The 16,692-nt window shown below is 47.8% G+C and overlaps 1 protein-coding gene across 5 annotated transcripts in view; it reads right to left on the bottom strand.

Annotated features, from left to right (window-relative positions):
* Positions 1 to 10,810, bottom strand: part of LOC116941191 (attractin-like protein 1) — a 41,845-nt gene extending 31,035 nt beyond the window's left edge. For all 5 annotated transcript variants that reach the window (XR_004402654.2, XM_032951946.2, XM_032951947.2 and 2 more), the window contains exons 1-8: positions 10,429 to 10,810; positions 8,431 to 8,514; positions 5,972 to 6,085; positions 3,404 to 3,532; positions 2,451 to 2,656; positions 1,784 to 1,958; positions 1,453 to 1,543; positions 103 to 364 (exon numbers count right to left, since the gene is read on the bottom strand). Coding sequence is in view for 4 of the 5 variants with exons in the window: in XM_032951946.2 (XP_032807837.1) it covers positions 103 to 364; positions 1,453 to 1,543; positions 1,784 to 1,958; positions 2,451 to 2,656; positions 3,404 to 3,532; positions 5,972 to 6,085; positions 8,431 to 8,514; positions 10,429 to 10,673 (1,306 nt within the window). In the remaining variant the exon portion in view is untranslated. The remainder of the gene's footprint in view (positions 1 to 102; positions 365 to 1,452; positions 1,544 to 1,783; positions 1,959 to 2,450; positions 2,657 to 3,403; positions 3,533 to 5,971; positions 6,086 to 8,430; positions 8,515 to 10,428) is intronic.
* Between the last annotated feature and the right edge of the window lie 5,882 nt (positions 10,811 to 16,692).

The following is a 16,692-nucleotide window of genomic DNA, read 5'->3' as shown; positions in this document are numbered from 1 at the left end:
TACTCCGGTTACACTCCTGCACAAAGGTGATGTAGCCACAAGTCAAGCAAATGACACCCTCATCGCGCGCGCGCGCGCGCCCATGGGTACTCTCTAACGTACTCAGGTTGTACTCCTGCACAAAGTTGACGTAGCCGTGGGTGGGGCAGTGTCCGAAGAAGACGAGCATCACGGATGTGCCGGCGCCCAGCGGCACGATGTGTGCCGAGTGCCCCACCACGGCAAACTGCTGCCGGCGGGGCCCCGGCGCCACCTGAGGCACCAGCCGCGTCCACGCCAGCGTGGCGACGTCCAGCCACCACAGTTCGCTGCTCACGTTCCCGCTCGATGCTTCCACTCTTCCCCCGTACATGTAGATGCCGCTCTGCACGGACGTGAATTTGTTCGTGATAAAGGTGTTTTTGGGTTAGGTCACGTAAATGTCATCTCAGCCAGTCAACCCGTGGCACCTGGGTCTGTCCCATGACCTCCGACACTTCACGTGGCCTTAAAGCGCGCGTAGCCTGGCACAAGTGCCGTGGTGAAGTCCCCCCACCACTTAGTGGCGAATGGCGGTTGTTGTTGTTGTGAATGTGTGTCGTTAACCCACCACACCACCACCATTAAGGCTTGCCCCGTGAACAAAATTTGCCAATTAGCGATTACTTCAGCACATCGGTGTAATGGCGAGTAAGCCCAGGACATTTACAATTTGAGTACGGCGTTTCGCTGGTGATTCATCAGGCGATTTGCCAGTATCATGAATAAGTCTTCCGTGTTAAATTGAATGTGAATTTGAGGCTGGTTGAGGTGCATGTTGTGTGAGTTGAGCAGGAAGCTAGCGTACAGTTTCAGAAGTCACTCTACGTAAGCAAGCATCATGACTTTTCATTCGGTGTGTGCGTAAATTGCAGTGGATCGGCTTTCATGACGCACCACCTGTCAGTACCCGTTTTATTATTTTTTTATTGGGTGCAATTGTGAAAAATAGCCACATCAGACATTAGTACATCTAATCGGCATAATCATTGGTTCACTGCAGCTCAAAGACTCCTGCAAGGCATGTTCACACCGGGGAAAATAAATTATCCCTCCAGTGAGCCAAATTCTTAGAATTTTTATTCAAGGAATCTCTAATCCCCATTGCCACCGACTACTCAGCATGATGATGTTTAGGCATAGTGGGAAAGTTGAAACATGGGCCTCTGTTGAAGCTGAGAAGAGCCTGGTGTATATATACCAAGCTGGGGTCATTATGTTGAGCACAGAACTTGGTCACTGGTTCGGTATATATGTGGCTACAAAGCTGTTGAAGGCCCATGCGCATTAACTGAGAAGGGGGCTGTAGGCCATGCAAGGAATCTTTGGACACGATTTTTGTTTATTTGAATGCCGTATAAACTTCCTTTTACGAAGGTTTGGAACCGTTTTCGTTTTGTTCAATCAAAGCAATATGATATTTTAATGGGTCACCTGATGGGAAGCAAGAGAGTGTCCATAGCGTTGGCTAGGGCCTGTCTTCCTGTCAGGAAGAGGGTCCCACATGTGCTTCCGAAGATTGTACCTTTGGAACACACAAATACAACAAAACAATCCCTTTCTGGCCTCGCTAAGGCTGGTCCACACCTGAAGGCAACCAAATCGCGCAACTCAAATCGCCTGCAACTTTCTTTGTCCACATCTCGGCGAGCGGTCGTGCGACCGCGAAACTGAATGGCGCATTTAGGATTGCAGCAATCAACCGTCGCCACGAAGCTCTACAGTGCAATCCGTAAAAAAGAACCTCGATGCAGCCGTGTCTCACCTGGTCACCATGTGGAAGGCAGTGTAGTTGAAGGTGTAACCGCCCACAACCCACATGTAGTCGCCCAGCACCACGGCCTTGTGCGAGGCACGTCGTGGCAGTGGGCGAGGTGGCGTCACGTCCGGCATGAGCCAGTACGCCTCCTCCGAGGGGTCTTCCAGGGAGCAGTCTGGGCCTGGTAAGAAACGTCACAGCCATACATCGGTATTGGACCATTTGAAAAAATCCACTCCCAGCAGTGTACATCAATGCTATGGGCAATACGTGTGCGTGGTACAAGGATGTGGAACTGAGTGGACTTGCCGAAGACCGTTACCAGCCGTGTCAAGATCGGCCTCTGTGGAGGAGGCTCGTGAAGGACGCTACTGGGCAGTTGGAGGCAGTCGCCCTCCAACAATGGAGGACGGAGGAGCGACGCTCACAACAACGAGCTTAGGGCTGGGTGGCTAAAACGCAGCAAGTTGGCACAGCAGGGAGCACAGCTGGTGCATCAGCCAGTCATCTCTGTAAGTCAACCCATGGCACCTGGGTTTGTTCCGTGACCTCCTGCCGGCAAGCCTTCCGATACTTCACGTGGCCTCAATGTGCACCTAGCCTGGCACACGAGCCCTGCGGTGACATCACCACCACTTAGTGGCGATTAGATGTCTGAGCGCGTACTGCGTACCTTGCCATCCAGGCTGGCACACGCAGCCTCGCTGGTTCTGCCGCTCGCAATGGCCGCGGTGCGGGGCTCCGCAGTCCTTGTTGCAGTAGGGGAAGTCACAGGCCTCACCCTTCCAGCCACGCTCGCACTGGCAAGTCACTCGTCTCTGGGGCCCATATGCCACGCACCGTCCATGGCCTGAACAATTGTTGGGGCAACTGTTCATCCTGTGACAAGACACATCAAGGTCACCGTCAACACATCAGAACATTTCAAATAACACTGCCAGCTAAGGCCCAGTGACAGCCAGGGACTATCTCGACAGTAATTCTTAGAGCCATTTTCGAGGGCCCAATGAATGAAGGGTTACCTAACCGCCCTGAAGTGGCAAAGAATCCTAAGAGCATCATAAGGTTTGGAAGCTACAGCGACATCAATCTCCGACGTTTCGATCACCTGAAGACGGCCGCTTGTGTCGTGTTTTATTTTTTTCTATCTACGTGACTTTACCGAAAAAAACAGAGCTTTATACAGTGAGGGAAAACAGTATTTGATCCCCTGCTGATTTTGTACGTTTGCCCACTGACAAAGAAATGAACAGTCTATAATTTTAATGGTAGGTTTATTTGAACAGTGAGAGACAGACTAACAACAACAAAATCCAGAAAAACGCATGTCAAAAATGTTCTAAATTGAATTTCATTTTAATGAGGGAAATAAGTATTTGACCCCCTCTCAATCAGAAAGATTTCTGGCTCCCAGGTGTCTTTTATACAGGTAACGAGCTGAGATTAGGAGCACACTCTTAAAGGGAGTACAAAATCAGCAGGGGGTCAAATACTTTTTTTTTCCCTCACTGTAGCTCGTCGGATTCCTCATGCAGTCTAAATATTCTGATTCTGATCGTGCAATGAAACACTGTTGTTTTAAACGCCGCGGCGCTGCTGCTGCTGCTGCTGTGTCGGGGAGCTCACGAGTAGGAGATGTTGAAGCCCGTGAGGTTGTAGGCAGCGTCACTGAAGAAGTGCAGGAACACGAACCCCGAAGTGGCCACCACCTCGGGGACAGTTTCATTGCGCCGTGCCTCTGGTACAATTAGTCCGCTGCAAACACAAAGACAAAGAGCCCCCCCCCCACCCCCCGTATAGCCTCAATGGACTGTCAGGGCAAGTGCTGTTGGCGAGCACCTATTAGGTCTGGCACGGCACACGAAGGGGGTTGGTGTTCAGCACCGTGCCCGGCCACCTTTGTCAACCCAGTGCTGATGCACGCACACCGAACCCGGGTGCTCGTTTCAGGCTGAGTCGACCTAGCGGAGGTCTAGGACCGGTTCAAATATCCCCTCACCAATTTTGTTCGTGAGCAGGAATCAAACCTGGGTCGTCGGATTCATTTTACAGTGCGCGAACCACTGCACTACCGCTCCCCACGACATAAACATAACTCGTACACACACACACGAGGGGTGATCCTCTTTTTCGTAATGTTACATTACCAGGACAAGTGACATTAGCAAAGACTCATTATTCTAGAGTCCAGGGGTCGGCAACCTGCGGCTCTTTAGGGGCCGTCCATAAATGACGTCACGCGATTTTGGACGATTTTTGACGTCACACGGCATCACAAAAAGTCAGACCCCCCTCAGCTATGACGTCACAAAGCTATGCCCCCCCCACCCAAAATAAAACACGCTTCAAATCGCTTTAAACGATTGTCATTGTAGTGCGTATTTAATGTGGCGCTGCATTCTGATGTTGTAGGAGATAACATTTATAAAAAAAGTCTATTTAATTAAAAGTTGCGCATTTTGATGCGACGTCACATTTCTCAAACTCCCCCCCCCCCCTCCACGTCACAATCGTCACAAATGTCTGACGACCCCCCCCCCCCCCCCAGGTGCGTGACGTCATTTATGGACGGCCCCTTAAGCACCGCTTCATGACGTTGATTATTAAGGACCACCGTCTCGTATTCACATGCATTGCGGCTCCTGGCCGAATTCAAAATAAATGTCTCTCCATGTTATTCCGGTTGCCGACCGCTGTTCTCGACACAACCCTTGGGGAGCAGACGAGCAATGGTGTCGGGCACGTGCAGCCCCGCTATCTCTCGCTCGATCTACCGCTGGCAGCCAGGCCCTCCACGGCGGGCAGCAGTAGAGAGTCCCTCTAGAACCAGCGATGGGCAACCCAGACGAGTCGGTGGGCCACGTGGGCGGCCCTCCTTCACCGGGGGTCGGCAAACTTTCAAAGAAGAAGAGCCACTTTTTTGTTTTTTTTGCCTCTGACCAAAATAGTTGGAGATCTGCATCACACGCAAAGCTACTTGTACACACACGCACAGCAGTGGGTATACAGCAGACGACAAACACATTATGACTTAAATAAACTAATATAGGTGATGGAATAAACTACGTTTAATTGGTTTTCCCCCTTAGTTATTCTTTAACGATGCAGTTTGACTGTACATTCAGTTGCCACCAAGGCATTCCACAGTGACCCATTCCCTGTCATATTTAATCAGTAGATCTTTGCGTTAAATCATGTTTAAGATTTACGCTTTAAAAAAAGAAATAAACAGCTTGCCCGCAAGAGGGCAGCCAAAGAGCAGCAAGGGAGGAGGCCAAAGAGCGGCACGCGCCGCAGGTGCCGACCACTGCTCTAGACACACTTAGACCAAATTTAGATTTAAAGCTTTCGTGACTGCAGGAATTAATATTCTTTGTTCTTTCGGTAAAGTCACCACGTAGAAGGGAAACAATAAAATAATAAAAATATAAAACAATAAAATTCTCACGACGTTTCGACTGCAACACAAGCAGTCATCATCAGGTGTGAAAACCACAACAAGACAATTTGTTTCCCTTCGACGTGACTTTACACTTAGACCAGGCCACCACAAGGGGCTCTACGGGATGCATGTGGCCTGCAGGCGGCAGGTTGCCCACCACTGCTCTAGAGGGTATTTTCGACCTCTTCCACACTGGCCATAGAACTGTGGGGGTATCCACACTTTACCCCCACCATACACGACATTCCAATCGACTATGGTGTACCCGTTTATACTACTGGATGGACAGAGGCAGGGGCATGTTCAGTAACGTGCCCCATTGTTTCGACTGCCGTGCCTTGGAGGTCGACAATCTCTGGATTGCAAGTCCAGTGTGCCAACCATCACATCACAGCAGCATCAATTAAAAAAAATAACGAAAAAATATTTATTCAGACGACACAGCACAAATACGTTTCAATTAAAAGGGGAGGAGGTAATTGATTTATATGCCTCAAGTGGCCTCCTCCCCATCAAGCCCGTCTCTTTAACCATCTGAAATTCACTCCCTCCTCTCTCACTGCGCTGCACATCGGTGTCCGTGTCATCCTTCTACCAGAATCTGAAGACTCCTCTCTCTCTCTCTCCTGTTCTATATATATATAAAACTTTACTCTCCCGCGCCTCTGAATATCCTTTTAAAGTTCAACTTGCAGCAATAAATGGAGGTCGTTCGTACTTCTTGCACGGGCATGCGTGGCAGTGGGCAGCACCTGAACGCAGCGAGCAGCGGGGAGTAGATGGAGTCCCCGTCGTACACGTACATGTGGTCCCAGCTGCACTCGGTTGCAAAGTGGTTGAAGCGAAGCCGCAGAACGGCGTTCGGGCTGCACGACGACCCCAAAGACAAAGAATCCCCCACGAAGCCTTTTAACAGACCGTAGGGACATGCGCCGTTAGCGAGCACCTATGAAGGCCAGCACGGCACACGAGGGGGTGGGTGGCCAGCACCACGCCTGGTCGCATTTCTCACCCTAGTGGCGATGTTTTACGCACCGCACCGAGTATTGATTTGAGGCTGAGTCGACCTAGGGGAGGCCCAGGACCGGTTCAGATAACCGTCACCGGTGTTGGCAGTGAGCGGGAATCGAACTTGGGTCGCCGGGTTCGTAGCGCTGCGCCCTGACCACTCCACTTCCACTCCACCAGTGCGACACCACAAGTGACCCCAATCGCTACCCCGCACACGCACACCGAGAAGTTCTACAAGATAACGTGGCAGAACCTTTGCGACACAAGATTAGTCCCCAGGACAATTAGAGTGCCCATGACTAAACACCGCATAAATAACTCGACATTTCTCTTTTACATAATATATGTTACGATATTTTATAATTACATGGAGTACAAAATGACATTTTCAAATGAAAATAAACCTCGTGGAGTGTGTAGGTTAAGTTATTTCATGATCTATCGCAGTGGCTGAAAATTTCAGTGGTTAACATAATTGGTTCTGCTTAAAAAAGCAAATCAGAAATGCAATGTTCTATACAAAGTGGATATTTACCATAAAATACTTTCAAAATCATATTTAGTGTTATGGCTGATATTTATACATTTTGAAACTGTGAGGGGAAAACAATGGTGTCTGAACTTCATCTGGGGATGCCACGGTGGCGAGATCTTAACTACCCCGCCTGGTATACATGAGGTCGTGGGTTCAATGCCTGTATATTTGGAGTTTTCATGTTCTCCCCGTGCTCGCAAGGATTTTTCTCCGGGTCCTCTGGTTTTTTCCCTCCACATTTGTAAAAATGCGTTTAGAGTATGGCTGCTTTAAATTTTCACGCGACAAGCCACTTCGTTGAGCTATCATTCATGGCCAGGTCGCTTCTGAAAAATACCTATATCATTCTTGACTTAAAGCTTTCGTGACTGCAGGAATTCATATTCTTTGGGTCTTTCGGTAAAGTCACGTAGATAAGTTCAAAGAAAATAACAAAAAAACTACTTGTATAGCCCACTGAGTCTTACGTGGTGCAATAAAACATAGTTTAGTTAATTTATTTTACTGCTGGTGGCAACTTCCACTCATCACACTATCTTTCCAGATGATGATCCAACGCAGAGTGAAAAGTTCTGCCTCTGCTTATCAGTCCTGCCCTCATTTTGACTGCCTATAATGCACATAAAAAATGGCAATACGGTATTAATATTATATCTTTTGGATGGATTAGTATCACCAGTTGAAATTCAAGCACAATCTAATTTTATCATACTCGATTGAGCAATTATCATTAACACGTTAAAACCAGGACACGAGAAGATGAAAAGACAACCACACCTGGTAACTGAACTGGTTTTCTATTAACTTGAGAAAAACAAACATGATAATGTTTTCAATTCACCTGCAAATCATACAGAGTACGGCTGAACTGGGCAACACAAGTGGATATTATCTACATGCCCTCTTAAATGACATCACCAGTATTGCGCCGTGCAAACACACATCTGCGCCAGGATACCAATTCATCTGACAGAGAGGGCAAGCATTTCCCATGGGACAGCTATTTCGACGTATTTATAAATTAGACTTTCCTCACTGGACTTTATATTTCGCAAACGTTACACAGGTGCAAGAAGTTGCAACTAAGCGCTGGCCCTGTAAATTCAAAGGTCCTGCCTCATGTTTAATGTCTCTTGCAGGCGTTATACAATCGAAGAAACGGCCCCGATCGTGTCCCTGAGCAATCAGCGCTTCTGGTTGTGTGGATAACTGGAAGAATCATGTAGGCCCCCACAGACAACATGACTCAATAATTAAATACTTACTACATGGCCAGAACATTGTGGCCTAATTCTGATATCTCAGCCAATTTCCTCCGAACGGCGCAGTAACAAAATCACCGTTTATACGTATGTATGTTGAACTTCTTTCGCGCCGTACGTAGCCAACCATGATAATGCGGGAGAAGGGCAAACCAAACACAAAAAAGCAGTTCTAAAAAAAATGAGATTTCAATCTAGATTTCAAAGCGCATTGCTCCAGTGGCTTCCTTTGACAGGAGAACTCCTCGCATCCACTTGAAAAACGCAGAGTGCCGATCATCAACGCAGTTATGCTTATCCGTGACTCCACTGAGCGGGTTTTAATGTATAATCTGCGAGAGATGCTCACACTACATCACATGTGACATGAAGCGTGCGACGTGGCTCTGCGGCCCTCACTCACAAGCCCTCGATGAGCCAAGTGCACTTCGTCTTGTATTTGTATTTGTTGGGGCCGTCTGTGATCATCCCCGAAGGCTCCGTCAGTCTGGGATATCCACAAGACACACAGCACAGTCCCAACATTGCCTACCGTTGTATCATGCACGTGTGTTGAAGTTCTTTCGCACCGTACGTAGCCAGACGTGCTAATCGGAGGTGCGTGAACTGGAACAAAGCGGATGTCCTCTGAAATGCACGCTTACATTTATCAATATACCTATCGATATTATCCGCCTTATTGCCTACGCTCTCCGATCTCGTCAGATCTCGGTGGCTAAGCAGGTTGGAGCCTGGCTCGTTGCTTGCATGCGTGGCCATACCGAGGCGAAAGAGTGGCACCTCCTACTTGAACATGTTAGTTGGTGCTTTCTTCAAGGAATCGCAGTGCGACGTCCCCGCGGCGTTCGTGCCAGGCTAGGTGCATCTTGAGGCCGTCACCTGGAAGGCTGTCGCTTGTGGCAGGTCACGGGACAATCCCACGCCTAATGAACTGACTCAGCACTTACCAAGATCCCACCCTCCCCCCCATATAACCTTGCACAGACTGTTGAGGCGGCCAGTTCTGTAAGCAAGCACCTGTACAGGACGGCACGCGATGGGTGGTCAACACCACGCCCGGCCGCCTTTGTCTCCCCAGTGGCGACGTTTACTACACACCGCACCAGGTACTCATTTGAGGCTGAGTCGACCTAGGGGAGGCCCAGAACCGGTTCAGATAATCGCCATCGGTGTTGGCCGTGAGCGGGAATCGAATTTGGGTCACCGGGTTCGTAGCGCTAACCACTGCACCACCGCTCCCCACAAGCAGCACCACTAACATTAACCAAGAGTCACCATGGCGTCTGTGCCAGGCTAGGTGCACTTTGAGGCTACCACGTGACGTGTCGAAGGCTCGCTGCTGACAGGAGATCCCCGCCACACGTCCACACACACAAAAGACAAGGATGCCCACTATAGCCTCAACAGACTGTCTGGGCAAGTGCTGTTAGCGAGCACCTATGAAGGACGACACACACACGCGTACACACGCGATCCCACACACACAAGCGCGTACAAGTACACACGCACACATACATACACACGTACACACACGTATACACACACACGTACACACACGTGTACACACACACGTAGACATACACCTACACACACGCGCGTACACACACATGTACACACACGCGTGTACACACACACACGTGTACACACACACACGTGTACACACACACACACGTGTACACACACACACGTGTACACACACACACACACGTGTACACGTGTACACACACACGTGTACACACACACACACGTGTACACACACACGTGTACACACACACATGTGTACACACACGTGTACACACACACACACGTGTACACACACACGTGTACACACACACACGTGTACACACACACACGTGTACACACACACGTGTACACACACACACACACGTGTACACGTGTACACACACACACGTGTACACACACACACACGTGTACACACACACGTGTACACACACACATGTGTACACACACGTGTACACACACACACACGTGTACACACACACGTGTACACACACACACACACGTGTACACACACACGTGTACACACACACGTGTACACACACACACGTGTACACACACACACGTGTACACACACATGTGTACACGTGTGTGTGTACACACACGTGTACACACACACGTGTACACACACACACACGTGTACACACACACGTGTACACACACACGTGTACACACACACACGTGTACACACACACGTGTACACACACACGTGTACACGAGCTCTCACTTGAAGCGCCCTGCGCAGTGCTGGCACTGGTCTCCCACCCAGCCGCGGTCACAGACGCACGCGTACACACACACACACGTGTACACACACACACACACGTGTACACACACACACACACGTGTACACACACACACGTGTACACGAGCTCTCTCTCACTTGAAGCGCCCTGCGCAGTGCTGGCACTGGTCTCCCACCCAGCCGCGGTCACAGACGCACGCGCTGTTCACGCAGCGGCCGTAGATGCACGCGGCGCGCGGACATCCGCGCGCTGCGCCTCCCGCCGCCCCTGCCGAGGGGGGGCTGCTGCTGCTGCTGCTGCTGCCCGCCGCCTGCACCCCCAGCGCCAGCGCCAGCAGCAGCAGCACCAGCGGCGGGATGATCGGCGGCCGCGACATCGACATCGCCAGTGAAAAGCTCCCCAACACCTCCGCCCCGGCCCCTCTGGTCTCTTCCTCGCGTTGCGGCGGAGCAAGCCGAGCCTGGGGGGTTGCGAGGTGGGGGGGGGGCGGCGGTCCGCGCTGAACGACCTCGAACTGACGATTGCACCACCAACACCACCGCCACCACCACCCCACTTCGATGGTCAGATCACGGCAGCAGCGCAACGCCGTGGGGTCTGTGTGGAGTGATGAAAACGATGATGATGCAGCAGCAGCAGGAGCAGCATGCGTCAAATGTCACAGTGGTGGAGGTGCGTGTGGTGGTGCGTGCAGGAACCCCCCACCACCACCACCACGGCACTGGCCGGCCGAGCCGGTGGATGAGCAACGCAGGGCCCCCCCCCCCCCCCCACTGCAATCCCTTCGGCTCGCCGCTTTAAGCTCCGCCCGTGCGTCTGTAACGGCGGCCCCGTGCCACTGTGCAGCTCGCCTTAACCCGTGAGATGCACGCGTCTCTCGCTGCTCTCCGTCTCTCTGTCTCTGTGTGTGTGTGAGAGATGTGCCAGTGGGGCAGCGTGCGACTGCGGTCATACGGAGGCAGAGGCCGCGCTGCGACGGACAACGACGAAGACGAAGACGCCGCGATCCACGAGTAGTGAAGAAGAAGACGTCGCAGCGACGAAGACGAAGACGCCCCCGGTAGTCTGCTGGTTTGGCCACCTCAATGTGACATTGTAGCTGTTTGCTGGTCAGTAGCCTTGTGTGTGGCCTTAAAGAGGACAACAATATCATAGGCGACGTTTCGGGCAAGTGGCCCTTCTTCGTAGCGTATAGGTGATGTTTTTTTTGGGATATCGCAATTCATAGCATGTGAAAAAGGGGCATTGCCCACAAAGTTGCCTAATATATGTTTTACGATACAGTACACGTTTTATAATGTTTCCTTTAAAGGCCACAGTGTTTATTGGTGAATGTGTCGAGTACCGTGCAATGTTTGCCTGTGCATCACTATCAACGCAGTAGGTATGGTTAACTTATTTCGCACCGTGCGTAGCCAACCATGCTAATCGGAGGTGTGGGACCAATGCCACCAATAAGCATAGAGATGCAGTGTGACCAATCCGTTGTTTGGTGAGAGTTTGCGGTGCTGTAGAGTGTGGGATGGATGATTTATTCAAGCCATGGCCAGGTGTTGAGCTCTGTGTGTGGTATGTATACAGGGCAACCTCTACAACTACCATTCGGGTGTTCATTCCACGCGTTTTACACTTTAAAGATTTCACAAAAATGTAAATGCAGAAATGTCAAGTCTCATGCATTTGGCAAATAACGTTGTCGTGCATTTGGCATGACAGGAAAATACCCAGGACTCAGTTAGATACGTGCAGGTACTACTATACATTGTGTCTTCAACCAGCGGTAGTGCTACGTTTCTTTAACGCGGGCACAATCTCTGCGGAGGCCGGAGGCGTCAGGGGGGTAGGAATGCAGGGCGGGAAGGTCACATTTCAGAATAATCAAGAATAATAATATAAACGGTGAAAGTTACATATTAGTGAATATGCGTATGAAGTGTGAACTTTCGTGTGTGCATGCACATCGGTGGCCTGGAGAGATCTGTCATGGAGGAGGCAGTCATCTGGTGTCATCCCAGATTTCCTAATCCTACAATTCCATTCATTTAGACAACGGCTTACCTACCCACCCACCCCATTCTCCTGATAGTAAAGAAGGTATGGAAAATTGCTTTTATTTATCTGATTATATTACATATTTCTTACATATATTTTAAAGATCTCATAATATTGTTTCTGAATTAAAGAGGATATATATACCCCCCAAAAGATGTGTGATATAACCTTTGTGCGTGTACTTGTATGCCTAGATTGGTGATGTAGAGGTTTAGTACATGGTACTCTATCAGAGCCTCAGGTTTGATCTCTGGCCATGATCATCGGTGACAATTATTATTTTAACAGGGTATAGAGCTCCTTCACTGCACCTGAAGCTGAGATAGTGGAGTGTTGTGTGTGAACATCACACACCACACTGGACGTCTTACTGGACATATGTGAAAAAGAGCTTCATAGCTCATCGGATTCCTCCAGTCTGATTCTTCTGCTCAGCATTTGGGATGTGAAGCATGCTGTGCTTGTTTCTGGCCACCACTCATGTGTGTTTTGTTGGCCTTAAGAAAAAGTGTTCCTGAAAGGGATTTGTCTAGACAGCCTTTAGCCATAAACGTGCAGTATATAAAAAGGGATTCTGCCGTGGTTAGCTAACTGGACTTGCAAATCCTGAGATCGTCAGTTTTATCTCTCAACGCAACAGTTGAAACGCTGAACAAGTATCTTAAATCCCCCCTGCCTCTGTCCAGCCATCATAAAACTGGGTACATCTCAGTTAATGACAACTGGTCTGCATGGGAGGGGGCGGCCAAATTCTCTCTAGAAGGGCATCTCTAGAGCCTCCTCTATAGGAGGCCCTTTTTCCAGCAGTTATTCATACACAACATGTGAGTAATATTGGTTGTATTCACACAACAACAAAATTACGAGTAAAATTGACGTTGTACTCTTCGAAAGTACTGCACGCTTTAAAAATAAATCCCCCGGCTCAGAGAGAAGTAAACCAGAGGTCACATTTTTGAGAAGCATGTAAGCCCATTTCAGAGGTTAATTCATAATTGGTACATGACTTGGCATTCATTAAATGCCGGGAGGCGGGGGGAGAGCTGAGTTTTTCATTAACAAAGGCAATTTGTTTAGGGTCCAAATAGCCGTTAAAGTAAATGTTTAAGAAATTACATTGCGTATTTAATTAATTAGCCCAACACTGCTGAAATGCTAACATTTTATTGAGGGACTGTGTGTTGTCTTGGTGTGGTTTGGGACTGTTTTGCTGTTATTTTACTGCCTTTCCCAAGCTTAGGAATTGAGGTACTGTATTGCACCAATGCAATTTGAACTTACATGCTTTATTTTTTGTTTTGTTTAAGGAGTCCCAGGGTGGTGTGATTGTATCTTTCTCGCCTGGTGTCCAGGAGGTTCTATCCCGACTAGTGGTGTAACTATATTAGCAGCTCAGGGGGTGCTGTAATCTGTCAGGTGGGTCCCCACTATTTGATTTGTGCAAATTGTGGAAGCCAATCGTTGCTGCTCTAATTTAATTAAAACGTGTAACGTAAATGAAACTATTTTCATAAAATAAATGAAAGCCGCGTTTGAAATCAGTTTGTGTTATGTTTCACTGTTGAAAACATATCTCATGGTGGTTGTTTCGAGGTATTATTGTGCATCTCCCATGCTGTTAGCCGGTGGTATCGGACACGTGCCAATAGGGGGCAGAAGAGGGCCTGAACCCCAGTGTTAAGGGACTATGGCCCATAGGGCCCAACGGTAACCCCTATGGAACTGCATGACCAGAGGTGCAGACCCCAGACCCCAGGAGGGGGCTGGGGGATGACATCACCCCCAGGTCCTGCTGGAAGGTTCGAGATAGAAGGTGTGGCCGGGGCGGAGTAAGCCACGGCTCTGTATGAAAGCCGGGCCTCTGAACGGTCCCGGCAGTCGTCGCTCGCCAGAAGATTGAAGAAGCCTCCTGAAGAGAAGAGCCCAAAGGGCAGAGCCGTACCCCTGGCTAGGGTCGGCTCAAGCTTATACCAGTGAAGACCAAGCTGCACTCGTGAGAGGTTTACGTTAGCCAGTGAGAGGCGCATTAGTCCGGAGGGGCTACCTCCCTAACATATCGGGTGTAAGAGGCCGTTACCCCTTTGTGTTACGCAGTTATTGTTAAGTGAAAACGTGTTGCCTCAGAGAACTCTCCTCTAGTTATTTACCCATTGCAATTGCAAAGGGGGCCTAATTCGTAGCGTTGGCCACCAGCTAGTTCCGCTACTAATCCGACCATGATGCCTGCTGTATATTTGGAGTTTGGGCGTCTCTCTCCCTGTGGTTGCGTGGATCTTTTTCTTTGGGTCCTCCGGTTTTTCCCTCCACATTTAGAAACATGCGTTTAGATGTTTAAGATTATTTCTGCTGCTATACATTTCCACGTAAGCTTTGTTGAGCTATCATTTGTGGCCAGGTCGCTTCTGAAAAAGAGCTGTACAGCTCAGTGGGCTTTACCTGCTAAAATAAAATATCTTTAGTATTAGGATATTTATTTTTAGTGATTTGCTTATCGTTCCGATAAAGTAGTTTACACTCCTTTGGTTCTTTTGTATTCTTTGTTGTTAAAACTTTCTGACCCACTCGTCCTGGACATCTGTGAAAAAGGGATTCATAGGTTATCGAATTTGTCCAGGATAAGTAAAGATTCTGACGTTTTCACTTGAACAACTGTATCATCTGAGTTTGTTTTTTAGCAAACCAGTGCATTGAAAATGAAGCAAAAGTTGATCATTACATGCTATCTTCTTGGTTCTTACGGTAAAGTCACGTAGAAGGGAAATAATAAAATAATAAAAATAAAACATAATACATTAAAATTCTCACGACGTTTCGGCCACAACACAAGCAGCCGTCCTCAGGTGAAGAAACAGAACTGTCGGGAAGACAACGCTCCAATAAAAACTGCTAAGCTTGGCAGTGTATTTTAAGCTGGCTGGGAGGAGCAGAGCGCCTTGACAAAGGAGTTTACATATAAACAGAATAATCTAGCATTGAAGTAGCTATGTTAATGTGAGAAATTAGCAGGATGTTACAGTCAGAAATTAGCATGTACTATACACTACCCTATACCTTAGATTATAATAACATTAGACTTGTAATATTACACTTCGTATTATTCTACCAACCCTACTGTATACCACACTGCTGTATATTCACTATACAATTATGATACTATATATTACCTTATAAATAATATTAAACATTACACTGTTATACTATTTATTATTATACAATATGCTATAAACCATACCATTGACCGTCGCGTGAAAGGTATGAAGAGGCAATGCCAGCGAATGGACTGCGGTCTGAAAGTCACCGTAAAAAATCAATCAAGAACCGAAATGGTTTATCACGTCCTTCCAATGATTACTGAGCCAGAATCCATTTTCTCGGTTGAAATTGTCTCTGTTCGTCCCATTGTCTCTACTATCAACTCCCCCACCTACAAACTGGCTCGTTTTTTGTCTGAAATCCTGCAGCCTTTTACTGGAAAAACCATCTCTGCGGTACTAAACTCTACTCACCTGGTATCGACAATCAAGGGTATTTCCCTGTCCCCAGACGACCTGCTTGTCAGTTTTGATGTGGTTTCCTTATTCACCAAAGTTACTGTACCTGACACCATCCCAATCATTGAAGACTTGGTTAATCAAGGACTGCATACTGATGTACCCCCCCTGGTGAGACACTGCTTAACCAACACATACTTCATCTGGAATGGAACTTTCTACAAACAAATATTATTATAGTCTAAAGTATTGGGTAGTGTATAGTAACGCAGTGTATAATTCAATGTTGGGGTCTGTCTATGGCAGTTTATAATACGGGGTATAGTCGTGAGATGTAAGAAAAAAGATTAGTTGGAGGCATATTATAATAATTTTTGCAACATAGAAGTGTAATGTATAATGACTTATTGTTTGTAGCTCAGCTTATTGGAGAGTATATTGAGTATATTGATGTAGTTTATATTTTAATTTTGTATCGGTTCACTATATGGTAGTCATTATATAGTGTAGTGTATACCCAGTTACTTAATGTTAATAGCTCAACTTATTGGAGAATATATTGAGTACATTGATTATATTGATGTAGTTTATATTTAGTTCTTTCACATCGGTTTATTGTATGATAGTTGGGTAGTTGCAGTTCTTTAGCGTTAATATAATAAATGCCTCTGTTGATATGTAAACTCTGACTTTAACATAGCCACTTCCGTGACCAGTTACATGCTAATTCCTCACATTAACATCATGCTAATCTCCCAGTTACATGCTAATTTCTCGCCTTAACATCCTGCTAATCTCTGAGTACCTTTCAGTGTAATGTTTAATATTATTTATTTGGTAATATATAGTATCGTAATT

The sequence above is a fragment of the Petromyzon marinus genome, chromosome 11 (genome assembly GCF_048934315.1).
Source record: "Petromyzon marinus isolate PM22_M1 ecotype Great Lakes invasive population chromosome 11, UKy_Petmar_22M1.pri1.0, whole genome shotgun sequence".
NCBI classification, from domain to species: domain Eukaryota; kingdom Metazoa; phylum Chordata; class Hyperoartia; order Petromyzontiformes; family Petromyzontidae; genus Petromyzon; species Petromyzon marinus.
Note: the sequence above shows the minus strand (reverse complement) of the source record. Positions and strands in the feature narration are given on the sequence as shown.